This window comes from Phalacrocorax aristotelis, chromosome 9 (genome assembly GCF_949628215.1).
Source record: "Phalacrocorax aristotelis chromosome 9, bGulAri2.1, whole genome shotgun sequence".
Taxonomy (NCBI): Eukaryota; Metazoa; Chordata; class Aves; order Suliformes; family Phalacrocoracidae; genus Phalacrocorax; species Phalacrocorax aristotelis.
This window is the reverse complement of record NC_134284.1, coordinates 11,788,149-11,808,609: the sequence shown is the minus strand read 5'-3', so window position 1 is coordinate 11,808,609 and position 20,461 is coordinate 11,788,149. Positions and strand designations below refer to the sequence as shown.

Genomic DNA, 20,461 nt, shown 5'->3' with positions numbered 1-20,461 from the left:
TGCCACCTCAGTCTTCAGTTCAAAAGGCCCAAATTGAAAGTACATTATGCAGACAGTTTTGTGGCTGAAGATATCACGGTACTACAGGAAGAGACCCTAAATCCTCTTGAGGAGAGCAGATGAGACAGAACTTCTGCATGAACCACTGGATGATGCAGTACACAGCTCAATCCCTCAGTTTTATTGTTAAATTAAAATAACACAATTCAAAAGATTCAAGTCAGTCACAGTCCTTACAAGGGCAATGCATTCACTGGCAAGCTGCTGTTCCAAACTGGCAACAGATCACTTGCTGGCAAAAGCCATGATTTGCTCCTAAAAGAAGGAAAGAAAAAGATAAGTAATTAATAAACTGGTAATCAGCATACATTGTAGAAAGCATCTATAAGCTCTTTTGTATATATTTTATATATCAGAAAAGAGGTCTTTATTTGGTTTTCTGCTTTAAACAGAGAAGCAGAAAAAAAATCTGAGCACCAAAGCTGCAGCATAGTCCTCTTTTTAGTCTAACTAATAAAGACGTCTTGCCAGTGGCAGCTACTACACCTGAGGAATTTACTGCTCTTCAACTCACATAGCATCTTAGTCTTTGACTGTACACAAAGGAAATAGGCCACCTGTGTTTCATAGGAAGAGGGTGGCTTGATTTGTGGAATGAAACATTCGAATCCAGAAATGAGGACTCTAATTTGAGGCTGCTTGGGAGCTTTGAGAGTGGGTGGCTTAAGGAACCTCATGAAAATCCAGCAACTAGGTCAAGATGGTGCAGAATTTAGGCAGACAGGCTGCAAACAGAGGGTCTGTGTTAAGACTGAACCTCCCCACCACTGCCTTCCTCAGGTAATTTCTGTTAGAGACTTGCACTTCTGCCCTGGGGGAACAATTTCACAAGGCAAAACAGCACAGACACAGATAATTCATTTGAGCTGCACACCACATCTGTCAAGTCACCCGATGTCTTAGTCTTAGTGAAGCTGCGTCTTCATGGGGCTGTTTTTTCATAGTGCATTTCTGGAATGCTGTTCAAGGTTCCATTTTCATTCCATAGCAAAATAAAGCCAAAGGTTTCTAGCGACTTCTAACCTGTAACTACTGATACAAAGTATAGACACTTAGATCCTTGTCTTCCTTTGTGCTGCAGGAGAAACCATTACTACTGAGCCATCAGTTATTTAGGAACTCCTCAGGCTCATTCAGGACACTGAACGGATCCATTTGAACAAGCAGCATTTTCCAACCAAAAATGTTTAATTTAGAAGAAAAAAATCTTTGCAGCTTGTGTACATTTCACAAATAGTTCTGGACCCTTCCTATGGCCCTCACTAAAGTGAGATTCTTACTTTAACAGGAGGCAGGGCATTTGTTGCTTGCAATCCCCATGTCCTCAGCAACACCAAGGGAGCCAGACTGGTGGAGTAAAGCCTCTTTAGCACATCAATAGCAGCTATCAAAGAGACATTGTGCCTCTGGCGTTCTGTCTCAAACTTTAAAAGATGTTTTAAGGAGCCTGGAAGAAATAATTGAATGCTCATGTTAAATTTCAGTTGCCACAAAAGAATTATGCATCTCACCTATATAGCAGTCTCCACTGACAACTGAGAAGACAGAAAAAGAACAGAGAGATGGCCTGTTTTGATAAAGGCCTCCTTCCATCAGATAGGGGTCTTCAACTCATCACCTCTTTATCTACCATCCTGCAGAATTTGGGTTTTTTTTAAAGCAGCTTTGAGATTTGTGGGATGGGAACTGCATCCAAACATCTTTAACTGCTCCACAGCCAACAGACTTTGGAACAGTTTTGCTTCAAAGGTGCTTGTGCCTTTCAAACACCATATAGCAGAGCGCTTAACCTGCAAACAGAGATAGTGCTTGTCCTGATGTTAGCAGCGAAGGCCTGTAAGACTAACTATCTTACTGCCACTTCATTGCCTTGGATGCTTACCCAGATCACTCCCATTGAAGGCTGCTGCACTGAGGTGATGGACTAAACATGCAATATCCCCAAAGCCCAGGTTCACACCTTGTCCTGCAAGCGGATGGACTCTGTGCGCTGCATCTCTGGAGCAAGAGAAGACAGAAATTTTTATCCCTTCTTGAAGAAAGCCATAAAGGCGGACAAACCCCACAAGGGACCAGTATAGTACTCCTCACCTCTCTGCAGTGAACACCACCTCATGGCAGCACATACACTTTATCCAGTACCTCCTTGCACGCTATGCTGCACTACCTGACTGCCTCTCCAGTTGGAAGAAGCAAGACAAAGGGGAAATAACAAAAAGCACTTCTGAAAGGAAAAATTATAAGGAGGCAGCTAGCCAGAAGTCGTCTCTCAGATCACACGAGGAACAGGCCTTAATGTTTTTGTAAGTATACCTCCTGTTGCACCGAGGTCATCATGCGTACATTTCACAAACACAAAGTAGTTGGATACCATGAATACAAAGGAGAAGTGGGATATCATTGAGTAGAAACAAAATCAGGTTCTTTTATGAGCAGACTTAACTGTAAAGGACAAAGCCAGACACTGATAAGGGAGCCTTAAGGTTAGAGAAGTGAAGTTTGGGTATGTAATGTAAGATCATGCACTTTAACAAGTTATAAAGCACAGAGCGGGTCACAAGTTGGAAAGATGAAAAGCATCCGAAGCGTAATACAGCACCCAAGAATCACTATAAGCTACCAGTGTATTGCAGCTGTGGTGGAGAAAAAAGTACTTGGAATCGTAGAATGTAAAAGATGAGATATTTCCCTATTTCTATAGGCCACAGTACAAAAGCCTAATAATTTGTAAGTTTTGTCATTTGTGTTCAAGAAAGGTGACTTTAAAGCTCAAACTGGTACACAGAATGCCTGCCACAGTATCTGGGGAAGTACACAATATCTGGGTCCAGCATGAGATACTGGATTGTTTCGCTGGACTACCCAAACCAGAAAAGGGAAATAATTACCTTGCAATTTACACAGAAAACACACACGATTGATGGACAGGGCGCTACAAAAGGACTTTGTTGGCACAAGAGCGCACAGCACAAACTGGGCCTGGATAAAGTCAAGCTGAAACTATAAATTATTTCTAACCATCTCATTTTTTGCCTGAGAGCTGCTGTACTTGCATCATTTCTAACCACATGCCACCCACTCACACAAGGGCTATCACGGGGGACCTTACCCGATAAGAGCCACGCGGTGCTGGACGTACTCTGTTGCGTGCCCCATTCCAAGAGGGAACATGGCTCGGCTCTCTGAATCTACTTTCGCGATGCTTGGGGGCAGCTGACGGACAGCAGTCCCTGAGGGTTTCAGGAATGAAATAGCAGATCGAAACATGGCCCCAGCAGTATCAATGAAGTCAGAGTGGTTTACATTGCTCCACTGAAAACGCACAAACAAGTCTTTAGATATAAACTCACAGTAGACATATTAAACGATCCAGCTGAAAAAAAATCTGAATGAGCACCAAATACTGAATTTTAACCACTTTGACAAAACTATACAGTAGAAGAAACTATCTTCATCGGTTTAGGACATATGATTTTCCAACTAGGATGAGCCTACTCTTCCCACCTTTTGGAAATTTCAACTTCTGTGACTTTCAGAATGAACCTAATTCAGTCCCAAGGGGGTCATCCTTTCTTTGCTACGTGCCTTTTTAATACCATCCTCACCAGAGGAAGGTACTTGAGAATCCACCTCTCTTATTACTGTCCTTTAAGCAGTACAGTTCCATTGTATTTCTCGTGATTACCACAAAGTCAGCCTCATACCCACCACGAGGCTGGTACTCACAAAGGCAGAGTTGATGCTATCCACAAAACTTTCTTCATCCATACTGAGAAGTTCTGATGCATGTTCATGAGATGTAGACCAGACCAGAGAGCTGGCTGTGTCAGACAGCTAGTTTAAGAGAATGTCAAGGGTATCAAGAGGAAAAGCAGCAAAAATAAATGATCAGTGCAAAGATTTCCCCACTGTCCTGCCCCACACCAGTCCCTTTGCACATTGCTCTTCCAGCCCAACTCGCTACAAGTGAGAAATACCAAGAATAAAGTGAGAAGGCAGGATGGGAAAACAAATGCAATAACTGAAAAGTAAAGGGCAGATGAACAAATTCTTAACAGAGTTACTAGAAAAGAACAGACTAAAATAAAAAAAACAATACAGAGACCATGAGTCATCTTACCGGAAGCAGCGCGACTGGCCCTGTGGGAAGGAACCTTTGCCATGCTACATTATTGTCTGTGGCCTACAGTGGAAAAAAGCAAGTGGACAGTTACAAACTAGTGACCTGGATCACCTGCTTAAGCTGTTCTGCTGCTTATGAAAGAGTCAATTAGCAGAATTTCACCTCAGACAAATGAAGAGTTGCCACCACAGCTGACTGGTCATATTGATGCTCAATGTTCTTAATTTCAGCTTCCTTCCGGACTACAGAGTTATGACCATCCGCACCAATCTGCAAAACAAAGAGATACAAAGCAACCTCTTCAGCTGCCCCTAAGAAAACTGATATTCCAGTCTATGAACCTCAGCCTGCATGTGCTCATTTTTTGTTTATTCAGGAAAAAAAAAAAAAGGACTACCTAGAAACCAGAATAGGTGGCCCCTTCTGCTCCTGTCCAATTCAGCACAGTCTTCTTGCATCAGGTGCAGAAAAGACTATGCACTGTGTCCCATAGCATCTCTGACAGAGTTAGCCACTCACCTCATTCAAGCCCTCCACATGGGTGGAGCAGCACACATGAAATCAGAACCAAATCCAGTGGAAAGGACTTGGGTGAGAGATGATGCCTGATCAACAGAAATAAAAAGTTTAGTTACCAGCAGTTTGGTCTGAAGTCTGCGTCCATCAGCTAACTCAATTTGGACCCAAGGGCTTGTGTCACAGCTGTGAGAGGGAAGGGGCCAGGTATACCCGACTGCTCTGCTCCCATAGAAAACCTCCACCCGATCTGATGGGAACACAAAGTACTATGGTCACAGCATGACACAGACATGAAAAAAAAGAAACATCACTACAACAGCAAAGGCCACGCATGTCTTAATGGCACCCTAAGAACTGCCCCTACAATTTTCAAGGCACCCTGAAAGAACAGACCTGGCCAACCCTTTGTCACCGCAAGGCCTGCTCAGGATAGAAAGCTACAGATCTTTTCATTAGGTCTGTTTTTGGAGAGATTATGTTCTGGACAACTACATATGCAACTGTTTTCTTGCTGTGTAGCCTCCAGAAGACAGATTTATCCCCCCCACCCCAATTCAAGAAGCTGCCTACATCTCAGAGTTATTTGTTAGATGAATTATCTTTCTCCTCATAACTTAGCGCACCCAACAGAAGGCAACTAGTTGAAGACTCTCTGCAGGAAACAAAATATTAAAGAAGTGGTCCACTACCTGCTACTGCATCTAACTGTTTTGTGAGAGCAGACATAATGACATCATTCTCCACTATGTAACCCATGTCATCTAAGTCATCTTTCTCAAAAACGATCATGGCTTCTGAACAAGCATCCCACACCTACAAAGGAAAAATACAATACATGAAGCTACACATGATAAGTGCTGTTCCTTTCCTGGACCATTAATGTATCCGGACATGGCAGTTTAGAAATACAGACCTAGAGGCAACATCCTGGACTGCTGTCCACTCCTAGCTACTGAAGTACCTCACAATTCCTTTCATACAATGATCCAGCTTCCTCTCAAAAACTAACCGCAAAGGAAGTTTGTTATCCCTACTTACCTGTTAACATACATAACATAATTCACATAAAAAGCTACCCTGCAACCTTGTTGTGGGTTAACCCTGGCAGGCAGCTCAGCCCCACACAGCCGCTCGCTGCCCCCAAGTGGGATGGGGGACAGAATCAGAAGGGTAAAAGTGCCAAAACTCAAGGGTTGAGATAAAGTCAGTTTAATAAGTGAAGCAAAAGCTGCATGTGTAAACAAAGCAAAACAAGTCATTAATTAGCTACTTCCCATTCATAGGTAGGTGTTCAGCCATTTCCAGGAAAGCAGGGCTCCATCATGTGTTACAACTACTTGGAAAGACAAATGCCATCACTCTGCACCCCCCGCCTCCTCCTTCATTCCCCAGCTTTATACGCTGGGCATGACTTTGTATGGCATGGGATATCCCTTTGGTCAGTTGGGGTCAGCTGTCCTGGCTGTGTCCCCTCCCAGCTTCCTGTGCACCCCCAGCCTCCTCCCTGGTGGGGTGGGGTGAGAAGCAGAAAAGGCCTTGGCACTATGTAAGCACTGCTCAGCGATAGCTAATACATGCCTGTGTTAGCAATGGTTTTCATAAAAAATCCAAAACAAAGCCCCATACTAGCTACTATGAAGAAAATTAACTCTATCACAGCAAAAACCAATACACACCTTTACCTTTACTTCCTGACTAGTACCCATGCCTCAATGGGCAACAGATATAGCTTTCGTTAGGAATCAGCCTTTCATCCTGTAACATCAAAGACTCTGAGGACAGGTATTCCTTGGTAGACTGCTACCCCCAAAAAGTAACAGGAATCATCATAAGCATGACCTGCCCTTTGCCAAAGAAAAAAAACCTTTGAACCATTAACATAAGTACTTCTGAGAATTCAAAGTAGACAGACACATAGCATATCTGCAGCCCTAAGTAAGGCACCTGCATTCGCCGGAACGGTTTGAGTCTCAGGCTGCAGACATGATCCCAGGCACCAAAACCTACAAGAGAAAAAGGTCACAAATGCATGGAGATGCAGGTTCACATGTGACATTTAGACCCAAACAAAACCAAAGCTCACTCCACGCTCTCCTCCTCCCTCCTTGACTAGCAATGCCCAGGCTCTATTTGCACCATCACTAGGCAGGGCCAGGTCTGCCTCAACACTTCCACAGCTCCAGCATCACATCATTTTACTGTTAACACAAGCCAGTAGAAAAGGGAGTTTTCCATAAATGCTGTGACTTAACAGTCAACTCTCACTGTCCTATCGCTGAGCAATAGACACAGAAATGTACAGCCATCATTGTTTAGGACTTTCCTCATAAAGAATCAAGGCTCAAATCTGTCTTTAAAATTAAAATTGCCCAGGAGAAGGCTGTGCTGCCTTTCAGTTTGTAGTATTCATGCTACACCAGAAGGCTGTGCTGCCACTGAGCGAGACCTGGACAGGCTGGAGAGCTGGGCCAAGGGGAACCTGATGAAATTCAACAAGAGCAAATGCAAGGTCCTGCACCTGGGGAGGAACAACCCCCCGCACCAGTACAGGCTGGGGGGCTGAACTACTGGAAAGTGGCTCTGCTGAGAAGGACCTGGGAGTGCTGGTGGACAAGCTGACCCTGAGCCACCGATGTGCCCTTGTGACCAAGAAGGCCAACAGTATCCTGGGCTGCATTAAAAGCAGTATGGCCAGCAGATCAAGAGGGGTTATCCTCCCCCTCTACTCTGCCCTAGTGAGGCCACATCTGGAGTACTGCATCCAGTTCTAGGCCCCCTAGTTCAAGAAAGGGAACTACTGGAGAGAGTCCAGCAGAGAGCTATGAAGATGATCAGGGGACTGAAGCCTCTCCCTTATGAGGAAAGGCAGAGACATCTGGGTTTGTTTAGCCTGGAGAAGAGAAGACTGATGGGGGATCTTATCAATGCTTATAATGAAGGGCAGGTGTCAAGAGGATGGGGCCAGACTCTTTTCAGTGATGTGGGCAATGAGTACAAACTGGAACACAGGAAGTTCCACCTGAATATGAGGAAAAGCTTCTTTACTGTGAGGGTGCCAGAGCAGTGGCACAGGCTGCCCAGGGAGGTTGTGGAGTCTCCTTCTCTGTGCCCCCTGCTCTAGGTGTGCCTGATCAAGCAGGGGGTTGGATGAAATGATCTCCAGAGGTCCCTTCCAACCCCTACCACTCTGTGATTCTGTGAAGAGAGTTACCAGACCACAACACTAAGTATGTGCTGCTTTTGTGAACAAAACATTCCAGATGCTATAGAGAGCACCTTATAACCTTTCACTAGGCTAATGTCACAAATATTTATATAACAAATCAGACCAAGATACCACAACACAGATCCCTGTTATCAAGGGAAGCCTGATTTAATCACCACAATTCAGCATATAGAATACTAAGAGACAAAGGCAAATAATTACTTTGAGTTTAGGATGAAGGTGACACATGCTCGAAGAGGTTTTGTTTAAACAAAATAAAAACAGCCCAAATATACTGTTAAAAATGCAAACAATCAAAATTACACTTACTGCTTAGGAGGGTTGCTGATCCTGGGGATATGGAACTGACCCTGTTACTGAAACTGTCTGGCATGCGATCATATTCTTTCCTAGGACCAGCCTCCAGCAAAGCAATCTTCTTACCGTGGAAGTGGATATCATGCCCTAAAATAAGCAAATATAAACTTTGTTACAATACTCCTGCCAAAAAACTAATTTTTAAATTTCTGTATCAGTTACATCTATGCATTTTTGTAAGATAGGGTAGATGCAAAACTTAAATGCATTTACAGTACAGGTTTTCACTAGGCAGGTAAACTTTTGTATTTTAAAGCTTTATGACTACAATCCTGTTCTGAGACTGACAACCCTTCTGCAGTTAAAGAAAGGATTAAACATTTTCTTTTTGTACAAAGTTTATATTTTTGTACAAATTTGTACATATTTTGTTATGAAATTTCATTATTGAACTATTAGCAAGTTAAATCTGCAACATTTACTCCAAGCACAGAATGCATTTTTTCAGAGCTTAAGCGCAAATTCACTAATTAGAACAAGAAATAAAAATAGAACTTCTATGATACTTAGCAACTACATTAATGTTTTCTTTATCCTTGTATTCTGACAGTGGAGCAGCACAGCCAATTTAGCCTTTAACTTTCAATTAAAGAGAACTGAAAAAAACCTGAAAGGGTGACTGAAGTAAAGAGTAAACCCCATTACAGCTGAATTAGCTATGCCTATTGCACCCGACTGCCACAGTTGCAGAAGGGACCGAGACCAGGAACAGTGTCCTTTTAACACGCAGTTTGCTGCTGCAGCAGCCCTAACAGCAGCGGTACCTTGAACACACATTCTAGGTTACACATAACATAACCTCATCTATTGAAAGGCCCCAGACCTGCACATAGCCCTAAGATATCACTGCTGGAGGGGATCCTTATGCTGTCTCAATTCCACTGTGGCCTTCTTTAACAATACAGGCAGAGCAATGGTAAGTTTCCAAGGCAAACCCTTATCCTTGCAAAACACTTGCTGCTTAGGACCTTTGCTCTTCTTGCACCCTTTTCTTTGGGCTTCTGCCTCTATTGCGCCCTTCAGAACCAACGCTGCAAACACAGAAGCAGCCGGTACTCTCAGGCTCTCCGGTGGCGCGATCCCAGCACAAACCCATTTTATCTTGCTGCGCTCACGGGACGCGGTGCGGGAGGCCCAGAGGCCTCCGAGCCTCGCGCCACCGCGGCGGCAGGGGCCGGGGCCGGGACCCCCGCGGGGGCCGGGGCGGGCCGGAGGGTCACGGCCTTACCCAGCGCGGCGGCCATGGCGCTCCCGACCATGCCCCCGCCCGACACCACCACATCGTACAGCGGCGCGGCGGCACCGGCGGCGGAGCGGAGCGGGGCCCGCGGCCCGGCCCGCAGCCGCGCACCCAGCGCAGCCCGCAGACCCCTGCCCCACACGGCCGCCATCACTGCGGAAGTGACGGCACGCCGACAGCCGCAGGGCGGAAGTCACTCCGGGAAACCATGACAACGCGGCTTGCCCGCGGGCGGGCACTACGCACAGCACGGGAGAAGCTATCTTGGGGTGTGATTGGCTGCTTGAGGCCCAAAAGGTGAGGCTAGAACGGTGCCGGCTCCGCTGATTGGCGGGAGCCGGATGGGCGCTGCCGGCGGGCTGAGGCGGCGGGCGGCAGGTGACGGCGGTGGCCCGGCCACGGCGGCGACGCCAGGCAGGGTGGCGGGGCTCGGGCCCCCGAAACCATCACTCATCGGTTTGTTTTTCATCCAGGTGACGCGGCACCCCTCAGGCTGTGTAACGGCCCGATCCCTGTGCCTGCCGCCGCGGGCGAGGAGCTGGGGGCGACCCCGCGGGATGGGGGGTCGGCGGCCGCTCTTAGCGCCGGGCTCACCGCACCGGGCGAAGCTGGGGGCTGGCCCCGGGGTGTTGGAAGAGGACGAGGAGGTGGCGGGTTTCAGGCCGGACGCGGCAGCCCTGCATGACAAGCCGCGGGAAGTGCGCAGGTAGGGCAGTACCCGGTAAGGGTGGCACAATGGCATAGAATCATTAAAGTTGGAAAGACCTCTAGGATTATCAAGTCCAACCGTCAACCCAACACCACCATGGCTCCTAAACCATGTCCCAAAGTGCCACGTGTTTTTTTAATAGCCCCAGGTTTGGTGACTCCACCACCCCTCTGGGCAGCCTCTTCCAATGCCTGACCATGCTTTCAGTGAAGAAATTTTTCCTAATATCCAATCTAAACCTCCCCTGACGCAGCTTGAAGCCATTTTCCCTCATTCTATCACTAGTAACTTGAGAGAGGAGACCAACACCCACCTCACTGCGACCTTCTTTCAGGTAGTTGTAGAGAGCAATAAGGTCTCCCCTCAGCCTCCTCTTCTCCAGACTAACCAACCCCAGTTCCCTCAGCTGCTCCTCTTAAGACTTGCTCTCCAGACCCTTCACCAGCTTCTGACCAGGGACAGGCAGAGCACGAAGTCCCCGGGTGCATGTGTACAGCACCAATACACTGGGCGCAAATGTACTCACAGAGGGGAGGATGGGGCCAACAGGTGTCCATGTAAGTGGCGTTCACATAAAACGTGAACAGCACAAATCCCATTTCTGCTTGTCAGCTAATGACACTTAAATTTGCTAGTAGATCACACACGTTTCTATCCAGCGTCCAGTCTTCAGAGCTGTGGTGTCTCCAATATCTAGCTCTCAGACCTCCTGTCTTTTTCTGTGGTTAGTCCAGCTTGAAGTTCACTAGCAGATCACACGCATGCACGCACTTACAAAAGAAATAGTTAGTTTATGAAGAAGAAATACTGCAGCAATCACCAGGCAAGTGTATTGACCAGCAGCCTGTTTGCACATGATTGGCACCTTCTGTTTTCCCACTTTTTCCAATTTTCCTGTTCTTGATCCACCTTGATCCTTCCATTCTCCTGCATTTATTCCTTCCCTAAATATCTCTAAGTTTTACTCAGTTTCACAGTCACCCTCAAACATCCTGTGAGAGGTTTGCTATTTCAATTAGACCCATGACAGTGGTTTTTTTTTTTCTTTTTATCAATTAATGGTCTTCTTATCAGCTACAAAGTTTCCAGCTGAACCTCTTAAGAGTTCCACTGAAGCAGTTCCTTGCAGTGGCATTTCCGTCAGTTTCTTCGGAATTCTGGTGTTTGGTACTGTTCGTTAGGATTTGTGCATCTGTGTGCTTAATTTATCACATCTCCTGAGCTTGTCTTTATGTTAAGTAGCTATCAGCCTGGTATCCCTAAAGTGGAACTTCCTGGTTTACTTGTGGCCTTTCTGGCAATAGAGTACTAGCAGTGTAATAAATCCCATTAAAAAGCTAAGTAGGCAGAACCGCCATTTTATGCATGGAAAACAGAAAACAATCAAATCTTTGCTCATGAACTTTGGTAGCAAAGTGAAATACAGAGCCCAAGAACAGCAGGGTCTTTTAACAACCACTCAGCCTATGGTATCTTTCTCTTGATCAACAGTGTCTCCCTTCTTTTAATTCTATTTTTTTAATAACTTCCCTTATTTCCCCTTCATAATGTCTGTCTTGTCTTAGTCATACATCTGGTAAAAGGCAGTCCAGTTCTTTGATTGACCTCACCTCGGACAGTACCTGGGATCAGCAAAAGCTTCGTTTGTTTCCTAAATCCCGCTTGAGGCCAAAAAGCGCTTCATCTCCCTGGATTCCTTCCATCACCATCCCTCAGCCCTTTCAAATGACACTGCGGGAAGCTTGCAAGAAGTCCCAGTTGATGAAGTCCTACAGGTTTCTTGAACTAGACAATCAGAGAGACAAAAGGCAAAGCCAGGACGAAGCAGAATGTCAGAAACAATTCCGGGCACAGCCTGTACCTGCCCATGTGTTTCTGCCTCTTTATCAGGAAATAATGGAGCAGAATGAGATTCGCAGGCAAACAGCAACACAGAAAAGAAAGGAGCTGCTACTTTCATCCCAGCGGCCCTTCAGTTTCCTGGAGAAGGAGGAGAAAAAGAAAGAAGCTATCAGACAGAAGTTCCTGGCAGCAGCAACCCCAAAGGAGAGCTCCAAACAGAAGCAAGCCTGTAAAAAAGTTCCTAAATCTACTTACGATCCACTTCTTGGAGATAAACTCAAAGGTAAAATGCCAGGGCTCTTCCTGTAAAAACAACTCCCTGTCTGCCCCTCGCTGCCCCTGTGCTGGGAGGTAGGATCATGGGCCACAGGGCATTACTTGGCATATGAAGCCAATATCGTGACATCCCCTGGTGTTGTCTAGTCGCGCATGTATCACTGGTCATTACATTCCACATAGATATCCTTAGTGTCCTAAATTTAGTAGCCTTGTTTCAGTGTTGGCAGCAGCAGTTCTGTACCACTCCCCAGCACATATGGGTACATTGAGCTCTTCAGACAGATTTCTATATCCTTTCTGCTGCAAATCATGACAGTTAGGGAATCCTTTCCTGCACTGAATTCCATACCTTTGGTTATGCTAAAGGGACTTAGATGCTTTGTGGCACAAACGTGACAACATGTAGTGCCAGAAGTGTCCACGGTCCATGCAGTATCTTGGAACTGGCAATTTTACTCCCACCCGAGTGCTCTGTGCTGGTCTGGACCCCTAGGAGAAAAATATTTTCTGAGCCCAAATCACACAATTAGTTTGGTTCTAAGCAATAGTGCAGTAGTCCAGTCTCTCCTGCCATTCTCTGATGTTTTCAGTTACCTTCCCACTCACTTTCCACCATGCCATTAAGTGCTAAGACAGGGCAGGTAGGTGCTGGGACCTTTCTAGTCAGAGGGACAGCCAAGGAGATTCTCCTGATGCTTGTTTGCTTTCAGACGGCTTAAGCCCCTACAGTTATGTCTGAAGTAAGCAATAGAGACTTCACGCTTGAATATAGGAACTAAACCAGTCCTTGATAATCCTCATTGCTTTTCTCACCCCTTTTTTTTACTGCTTCCCACTGATTTCTTCTGGAGTATACAGCAGTTCAGTTTTCATCAGAAAACATTCTGTTGTGGGGTACTAAACTAAATAGATTAGAAAGGTAAAAGAGAGCAAAGGACAAGCCATTGTTCTGTTTCTGTCTGGTATATGAGAAAGGAGGAGGAATGAATGTTTCATAGCTCAGTCAAAGCAAACTTATAAATAGACTCAAAAAAAAGTCTTATTTTGCAAACAGCAGTATTGGGTTTTTTCTAAAAGCAAAAAAAACCACCCCACAGCCAGCTGTTTGCATTTTCTCAAATATTTAGTGCTGCACAGGAAAGGACTCAGTTTGATGCTATATCCTGAGACACATTCTTCCTATGGAAAGTTTGTCACAGAAGTCAGAAGACATGATCCATCCACCAAATGCTTCTTACTTAAAATCTTTTCCAGTACAAACACTGCTTAATATTACATTAAAAAGCCATCATCGGTTGCAAGTATATTTGAACAGCCCCTTTGGATCACACAGTCAACATGACAAAGTCCTGTATGAAAAGTAGAACCTTGATTAACACAACACATGTGCAAGACAAAGGGCACAAGTTAGCTGGTACCCCTAGGAACAGGAATAGGAGGAGAAAGCCTGTTCAGTAACTTACCCTGGTAAGTGAGAGACATCTAGAGATTAATGCCCAAGAAAGACTGCCATGTTTTTTCTGGTATCTTTGTTTTCTTTTTCCTGGGAGGCAGAGGAAAGAGAGGCTAGGAAGTATGGATAGAGGACACAGGACGTCTGGTCTCTCCTATATATGTAGCTGCCATCATAAAGAAAAGTTTAGAGTTGTGCAGCGGCGGTTTCACAGCCTTTTATGTCACTCATATTCTTCTAATTGCTTTGCTTTTGATTTATTAGAAGCTGAACTCTACAGAGAAATCCGCATTCAAATGAGAGCCAAGGATTTGCTTGAGAGCTCCGTAGCTCTTATAGATACTAGCAGCTCTCAGAGGGAGCCTCAGTCCCGAACTGCCACTAAAACCAAGCAAGAGAGACTTGGGTTCTTGCAGGACAAAAGTTTCAGCTTCAAGCCAAGGATTAATCCAACAATACCGGATTTTGAAGGACTTTACTGGGCATTTCAGAGGGAAGCAGTAAGGAGACAAGAAATCAAAGAGGCAACTCGTAATAAGCCATTCAAGCTAAGAACCTCCAACCTCCGTGGCAGGCAGAGGCAGGCTAATGAAAAAATACAGGTGAGATGACTGGATATTTCTGTGGTACTGCTTTCTCTGATCAAGATAGCAACTTCTTAAATTTATAGCATTTATTTGTGGATGGTTAATGTCCTGTGACCTCTGCCTTTGCCTTGGGAGTACTGCAGAATTCTAGGACAAACCAGAGAACAAAATTCTGCACAAACAGACGAGCTATGACAGCTAAGGCTCAGCCACCCGTCCATACTCCTGATCACACCTCCTTCCCCTCATCCCTCAGCCTCTCCCCATGTTAACCCCTACTGATGGAAGAGAGAAGAATGAGCGCATTGCCCACAGACCCCAACTGTCCTCTTTGGTAGAGAAAGAACAGATGAGATTCTGTCCTGTGAACAAATACACTGAATGAAGTGCCATTTTTTTCAGGATTCTCAGCAACTTTCCAAGGTTTCAGTGCCAAGAAGTCATTCTCTGACTGGACTTCCCTCTCTCTGTTTGAACACCCTTCCAGTGCATATTACAGATGCAACTAGAAAAAGGGAATCTGCTATTAGGTAAGTAGAAAAGTTTGTCTGCAAGACCATGCTCCAACTAATGGCCAAAATGGAAGGGAAGAAATCAATCCATTATCACATCTACTATACCAACAATACTTTTCCTAAATGTTTCTCTGTCTTCTTTCTTTGCTAATTCTTGACCTGCCTCCCAGTTGATCTGGGAGCTGCACACTTGCATGTCTGAAATTTTGCTTTTCTCCTTAGAGGACTATGAAAGTGAAATTCCCTGCTAGCATGTTGTCTGGCAGTCTAAAGTGAGCTCATTACTAACTTTTTTCTATATAGATGCTCCCAAGATAACAAAAAGGAAGGGGACAAAGAAGGAATTTATTGGCTGGAGAAACAGAAAAAGAAATGTCAAGCTATTCAAAAGTCAGTGAACAGCAGAGCAAAAGCCCTCGATCCGCATAAAAGTCTAGAGGAAACACACAAGAAGTCGTCGAAACAGAACTGGTCAGTATCCTGTTCTGCACAGAAATAACCATTTTCTCTACTAATTGGGGATCATCAGATAAATCTTTAGGAGGAATCGGGTTTTAAAACATTCCTAGCCTAAATTTTTTGGCTGTCATACCCACTCCACATTAATTTGGATTTCTTAACAATTACACCCCAATCTTTCCATACAGAACAGTTTCCTTCAGATTAACATTTGTAGAAAATGATTTGTACAAAAAAGCCAACTGAAATGTATCACTTGGTAAAACACATGTAAGACAAGGTTTTCTAAAAATGTGAACGCTGGTTCTCTGCCTATGCTCCAGTAGTAAACCTTTGCTCGTGGATCCATAACTTGCCAGCAATAGCAGTGTTTTGCCCAGCATTCGGAATCATGACAATTACCAGAGCTATTTAAAGGACAAAACGGTTATTGAGAATTCCTTGTTCCTGATCAGCTACAGTTAGAAGGAACCTGTATTAGAGAACTTTTCCATTTCAGGCAAAATATGAGAGCGAGAACAAAAGAATACAGAAAGGAGCTGGAAGAAATGCAGCTGCGAGTCAAGAACAGACCATACCTCTTTGAACAGGTCACTAAGGTAACTGGTCAAAGCTCCAGAGTGTTTCTGCGCAACAGGATACATTGTCTTTCATTAAAGATAGGCATTAAGAAAACTAGTCTCAAGTTAAGTCATGGGTAAGAAGGTGCAAATAGTTGCATAGTCTCATGACTTTGCTCAAAATAACACCTGGAAGGCCACCAAAGTATAATTGAAATTCCTTCCCACCACCTGAAGAACCACTCAGACTTATTTCTTGGCTGTAGAGCTTTCCAGTTCCTAGTACATACTGCAATCAAAATATAAGGTCTGATCAGAATTAAGACCTTATCACACCAGAAATTATATGCATACCTATTCTGTACCTCAATACCACAGCCTACAGTCTAGAAATCTTACACTTTTCCTAAAACCCTTCCATTTGAGCACTTTTTCTTTGTACCTCTAGTGCTACTAGGAAAACATTAATGACAGTTATGTCGCTTCTGTCACCTACAAGCTCCGCTTTCTGGGGTTGCGTTCAGCACATTTCATCTGGAAACCTATATTGCAACAGAGGTGTAGATACAATCTTTACTCTCTACAAAGTATACTTTTTCCTGGGTTGTCTTTTAGTTCTGTCTCCTTGCAGGGATGGTATCTGGTTAGAGCCAAAGTGACAATACATTTACAACATGCTGATTTGAGATTTCTCAACAGAACGTACCCTCCTGGGTCAGATTTTCTGTTCAGATGAGTGGTTAATGGAGGCAGAGAGCACATTTGTATGATAAATATTGGTAGCGTTTCCGTTTGCCAGGTTGGAAGAATTCACCAGTATTGATAGCATTCCCTCATGTTGACACAAGATTTCTATCCCTCCACATAGACCACTTTAATCTTTTAGAACTGGCCAGTCCATCTGGAAAACAATCATCTCAGACTACGTTAATTTGCAAGGTTTATTTGGAGGCAGTGAGGACATAGGATCCAGGATGCTTGGTTTTCAGTCTCTTGAAGATGAGCTGATAGGAAGCTACTTCACATGTGCTCTCAGTTTATTGAACCCTACTGTGGTTAGTGCTTGCAAATTATAAGCAAACATGCTTCCAGAATTTCTCATAACCCTTTTTTGCACATATTCTCAATTTGAGTGTCAGAGTAAGCACTCGGACACAGTATGCTAGTCTGGTAAGACTGGAATGCTGTAGAAGCAGAACAGAAGAAGGAAGAAAAAAAGAACAGAAGCCGGAAAGAGCTCTGGCTTTGAGAGATGGGAGACATTCTCCTAGTATTTGGTTTTGGTACTGTACTGTATGATTTACAAAAATTCTGGACGGGGGATTTGCTGTCCTCTTGTTCTCATTAGAAGCGTCAGCCATGAACAACTTGACCATTTTGGGGAAGCCCCAGTTCTATGTGCTTACTGTTTTTGATTTCATAGCATGATGCTCGTCAAGGAGCAGAGCGTCGCTACAGACACACCCTCCAGCAGGTTGGGCTAAGTGAAGAATTTGTAAGGAAAAAAGGGAAAGATGCCACTGACTTGCTGGAAGAATCTGACATCCACAGGTAATAAAAACAATGCAATATGGCTCTTTTGCCTTTGAGTAGGAATATTTTCCGTATTTATGAAAGTATTCCAATTTATATAATCGAGTGCAGGCAAAATTAAATCAACTTCACTCCTCTTATTAAGCATCATGGCATCTCTGTCTTAACTCCTATGACTGCGATTTATTTCTTATGTATGGAGCAGAGCAGCACGTACCATTTCTGGTATTAGACAATCACTGTTTCTGCAGAGCACCCAAGCCTCGGAGTGAAAAGGACAACTGTACTGTCCAGGAAGGGGAACCTCAAGAGGAACAGAATAGACGGGAAATGGCACCATGAGATCTAGCAGAAGAATCCATTGACCATCTCTTGATATTTTAATTCAAGATTCTCCAGGTTAATCCTCAGCAACTTTCTGATTTAGGCTGACACCTAAGAATTGCTCTGGGGTAAGCGAGATGTGAGAACTTAGTAAAGGAGAAAAAGACCAACTGTTGTTTAGAGCATGACTTGTCCAACGAAGCAAACCCTGCGGCCTTCCTTAGTCTTCACAAGTGTTCCCTGTGTGAGCCACTTCTCTTTCTTTACCAGGCAAAAAAGCAAGTTTAAAAAGTTGAAGCACTATCTTTGGACAAAAGTGGATATGAAAGATTGAAGAGGTACATACTCTAGTGTCAGCTCCTGTGTTCATGCCACAGAAGCATAGAGAAAGGGGAGAATGCCTTTCAGTGTGCTAAACCTTGGTTTATACAATGCGTTAGAATGCTTAAAAAAAAAAATAGCAGGATTTGACCTACCTTGGCAGAAGACTCAGAGGGAAGTCCTCTGGTGTTAACTCTTCAGTCTGCTCTGCTCCTTCCCCCCATGAAGAAGCAGCAATAGTCTTTCTACATTAAAATATCTCCCATACTTCGTGCTGTTGTTTTATTTAATTATTAAACTGTTCTTATCTCAACCCATGAGCTTTACCCTTCTGATTCTCTCCCCCATTATTTGAAACATTTTTAACCTCTTACCAGTTTAGGTCATTAATTTAGCCTAAAAACCAACCAAAATTATGAAAAGGATGTAATTAAACTCGGGACTGCGGTTGTCCTCGTTCTACAGTTACTGTGATATCAAAGATGGACTCTGGTGGAAGAAAGGTCAGGTATTACCTGTCAGCATGTTGCGCTCAAATGGCTGGGGCATCTTAAATGGTATCGTTCACACATTAGTGGTCTTCCTTTTCCCGACAGTAATAACAATCTCAAAAATACAAACCCTTAGCACCTGGAATGTTTTCTGAGGATTATAATATCAAAGCACTTTGAGATTAAAAGATTTTTAAATGGCTATCAATGTTTCTGCGCTGTCCATTTTTTTAATCAGTCATCTTTTCCTCACTTTTTAAATGGAAGTTGTGTCTCTCTCCATCTTCCTTACTTCAGTCCATTTCTCCTTACACTGTAACAACAAAACCTCGTCATCAAATCAGAAATACAGTACCTGTAAGAGCTACCACATTAGATAAAGATATAAAACTGAGATCATGATATTTTTGATCATAACAAAGTACTAGATTCAAGAATTTATGGCCCCAAGGTTTCAGGCTGCTGTTCCACAGAGATCAATTCATGCTGATACATAATTGAATGCACTGGGTTGCAGCAGTCCTCCTTACTGACCCAAAGAATCTCCAACAAATCTGAGTTTAGGCTTGTATTTTTCCTTTTTTCTTCCTTTTCCAGTTGAAGAGCTTTCTACTCAATGCGTCTGCTGCATGCTGTGTCAGACTGAAATGCAGCCCTTCACTAGAGAAATTCCCAACAGGTTGGCACGGCTTCTTGCACTGTAGAGGCTTTCCACACTGAGAAGAGGCTTAAGCACCTGTGAGGGTTCAAGGCAGGCTGTTATCAGTGTACCGGTTTCTACATAGGTTTAATTGTGTACGACACACAAAGGCTGTTCTTTCTCCTGTATCCTCTAGAAGACAGCAGTGATGTAATCATATTGTCACCGTGCCTTGTCACATTGAAAGAGGAAGGAAAGAAGTTGTCTTTCATGGTGCAAGTCCGTGGTCTAAAGCCCATTGGGCTTGTATGGATATATCTGGAGCAGTGGGAGGGAAATTTTCATACATACATTTTAAGAGGTATTTACTAAAATTGTTTGCTACTTTCCATAGTAATACATGCTGGAAAAAGAAATTTCCAAGTATGTGAAGTGTAAAGGAAAATCTTAAGAAAGTAGGAACAAAGGTTTGGCTTTAAATTAATATATGATATTATGGCCATATCCCTTTAACAAATACTAAGGTGACATGCATGAATACAGTAACAGATAAATCCAAGTCTTAATATTGGTCAGAAATTGCTGAAATGGTGATGAAAGTAAAAGCATCAAACTAAGTAACTGAAACTCACTAGAACCTTTCTTGCTGAGAAGTGTTGTTCTGAAACTAGGATTACCCTTCCGCAATCCTAAAAGATTTGTAATCTCTTACTGTATCTCAAAAATGGCATGGAAATAAAGAATTTTCACTTTTGCTCTGGATTTTTGCATTTTATGGAAGTATTTTGTTAATTTTAGGTAAAAGAATTGCAGACTGTTCAGCTGACCTAAAAAATACTGCAGTAAAGAAGACATCTCATGAGAGCATCTCCCATCAATTTATGAGATGGTAGCCAAACCACATCAGATCCTGATTCACAGGTACCTGGTGGAGCTCCTACACGAAGCTCCAAATTGCAATGCCTTTAATGACAGCAGCACTAACTTTACATTCAGCCAGGGAGCAATATACACTAAAAGCATTCTCTTCACATAGGAGCTATTATAGACACGTAGTATCTTAGCAAAACTCTGCATTCTTAATAATCCCAATTCTGAAGAACGTCTTTAAGTTAACAAAAATTCAAAACATCTAGATGGTAGACTCATTTGAAGAGCTTCATATACCAAAGAAATTTTGGAGGAAAATGTGACTGGGGAAAGCAGGAAAAGACGACAGCAAA

The 20,461-nt window shown here is 43.7% G+C and overlaps 2 protein-coding genes across 4 annotated transcripts; one reads left to right on the top strand and one right to left on the bottom strand.

The window, feature by feature from the left end:
- Positions 1–160: 160 nt before the first annotated feature.
- Positions 161–9,704, bottom strand: COQ6 (coenzyme Q6, monooxygenase). The gene is made up of 12 exons (XM_075103467.1): positions 9,514–9,704; positions 8,238–8,372; positions 6,647–6,705; positions 5,392–5,515; positions 4,819–4,949; positions 4,346–4,453; positions 4,181–4,243; positions 3,787–3,894; positions 3,170–3,372; positions 1,943–2,058; positions 1,341–1,507; positions 161–315 (listed from the first exon to the last, which is right to left on the bottom strand). The coding sequence occupies exons 1-12, from the start codon at positions 9,674–9,676 to the stop codon at positions 286–288; spliced, it is 1,407 nt and encodes a 468-aa protein (XP_074959568.1). The 5' UTR covers positions 9,677–9,704; the 3' UTR covers positions 161–285.
- On the top strand, positions 9,697–20,000 carry FAM161B (FAM161 centrosomal protein B). 3 transcript variants are annotated; one of them, XM_075103458.1, is made up of 9 exons: positions 9,697–9,822; positions 9,999–10,231; positions 11,800–12,359; positions 14,073–14,410; positions 14,798–14,925; positions 15,214–15,381; positions 15,869–15,968; positions 17,353–17,480; positions 17,714–20,000. In XM_075103458.1, the coding sequence occupies exons 2-9, from the start codon at positions 10,083–10,085 to the stop codon at positions 17,802–17,804; spliced, it is 1,662 nt and encodes a 553-aa protein (XP_074959559.1). In that variant the 5' UTR covers positions 9,697–9,822; positions 9,999–10,082; the 3' UTR covers positions 17,805–20,000. The 3 variants fall into 3 exon arrangements, with proteins under 3 accessions (XP_074959559.1, XP_074959558.1, XP_074959560.1); XM_075103459.1 differs by lacking the exon at positions 9,697–9,822 and adding an exon at positions 9,857–9,903; XM_075103457.1 differs by having other exon boundaries at positions 9,756–10,231.
- The last annotated feature ends 461 nt before the right edge of the window (positions 20,001–20,461 follow it).

Bases quoted from the DNA above. Each gene is read 5' to 3' on its own strand.
- COQ6 (XM_075103467.1), bottom strand. From the start codon at position 9,676: ATGGCGGCCGTGTGGGGCAGGGGTCTGCGGGCTGCGCTGGGTGCGCGG. The intron at 2,059-3,169 runs GTAAGGTCCCCC...CTCTTGCTCCAG, and splicing joins CACCGCGTGGCTCTTATCGG to AGATGCAGCGCACAGAGTCC. The intron at 316-1,340 runs GTAAGAATCTCA...TCCTTCTTTTAG, and splicing joins ATGCCCTGCCTCCTGTTAAA to GAGCAAATCATGGCTTTTGC.
- FAM161B (XM_075103457.1), top strand. From the start codon at position 9,867: ATGGGCGCTGCCGGCGGGCTGAGGCGGCGGGCGGCAGGTGACGGCGGT. The intron at 15,382-15,868 runs GTCAGTATCCTG...TTTCCATTTCAG, and splicing joins AAGTCGTCGAAACAGAACTG to GCAAAATATGAGAGCGAGAA. The intron at 17,481-17,713 runs GTAATAAAAACA...CTGTTTCTGCAG, and splicing joins GAAGAATCTGACATCCACAG to AGCACCCAAGCCTCGGAGTG.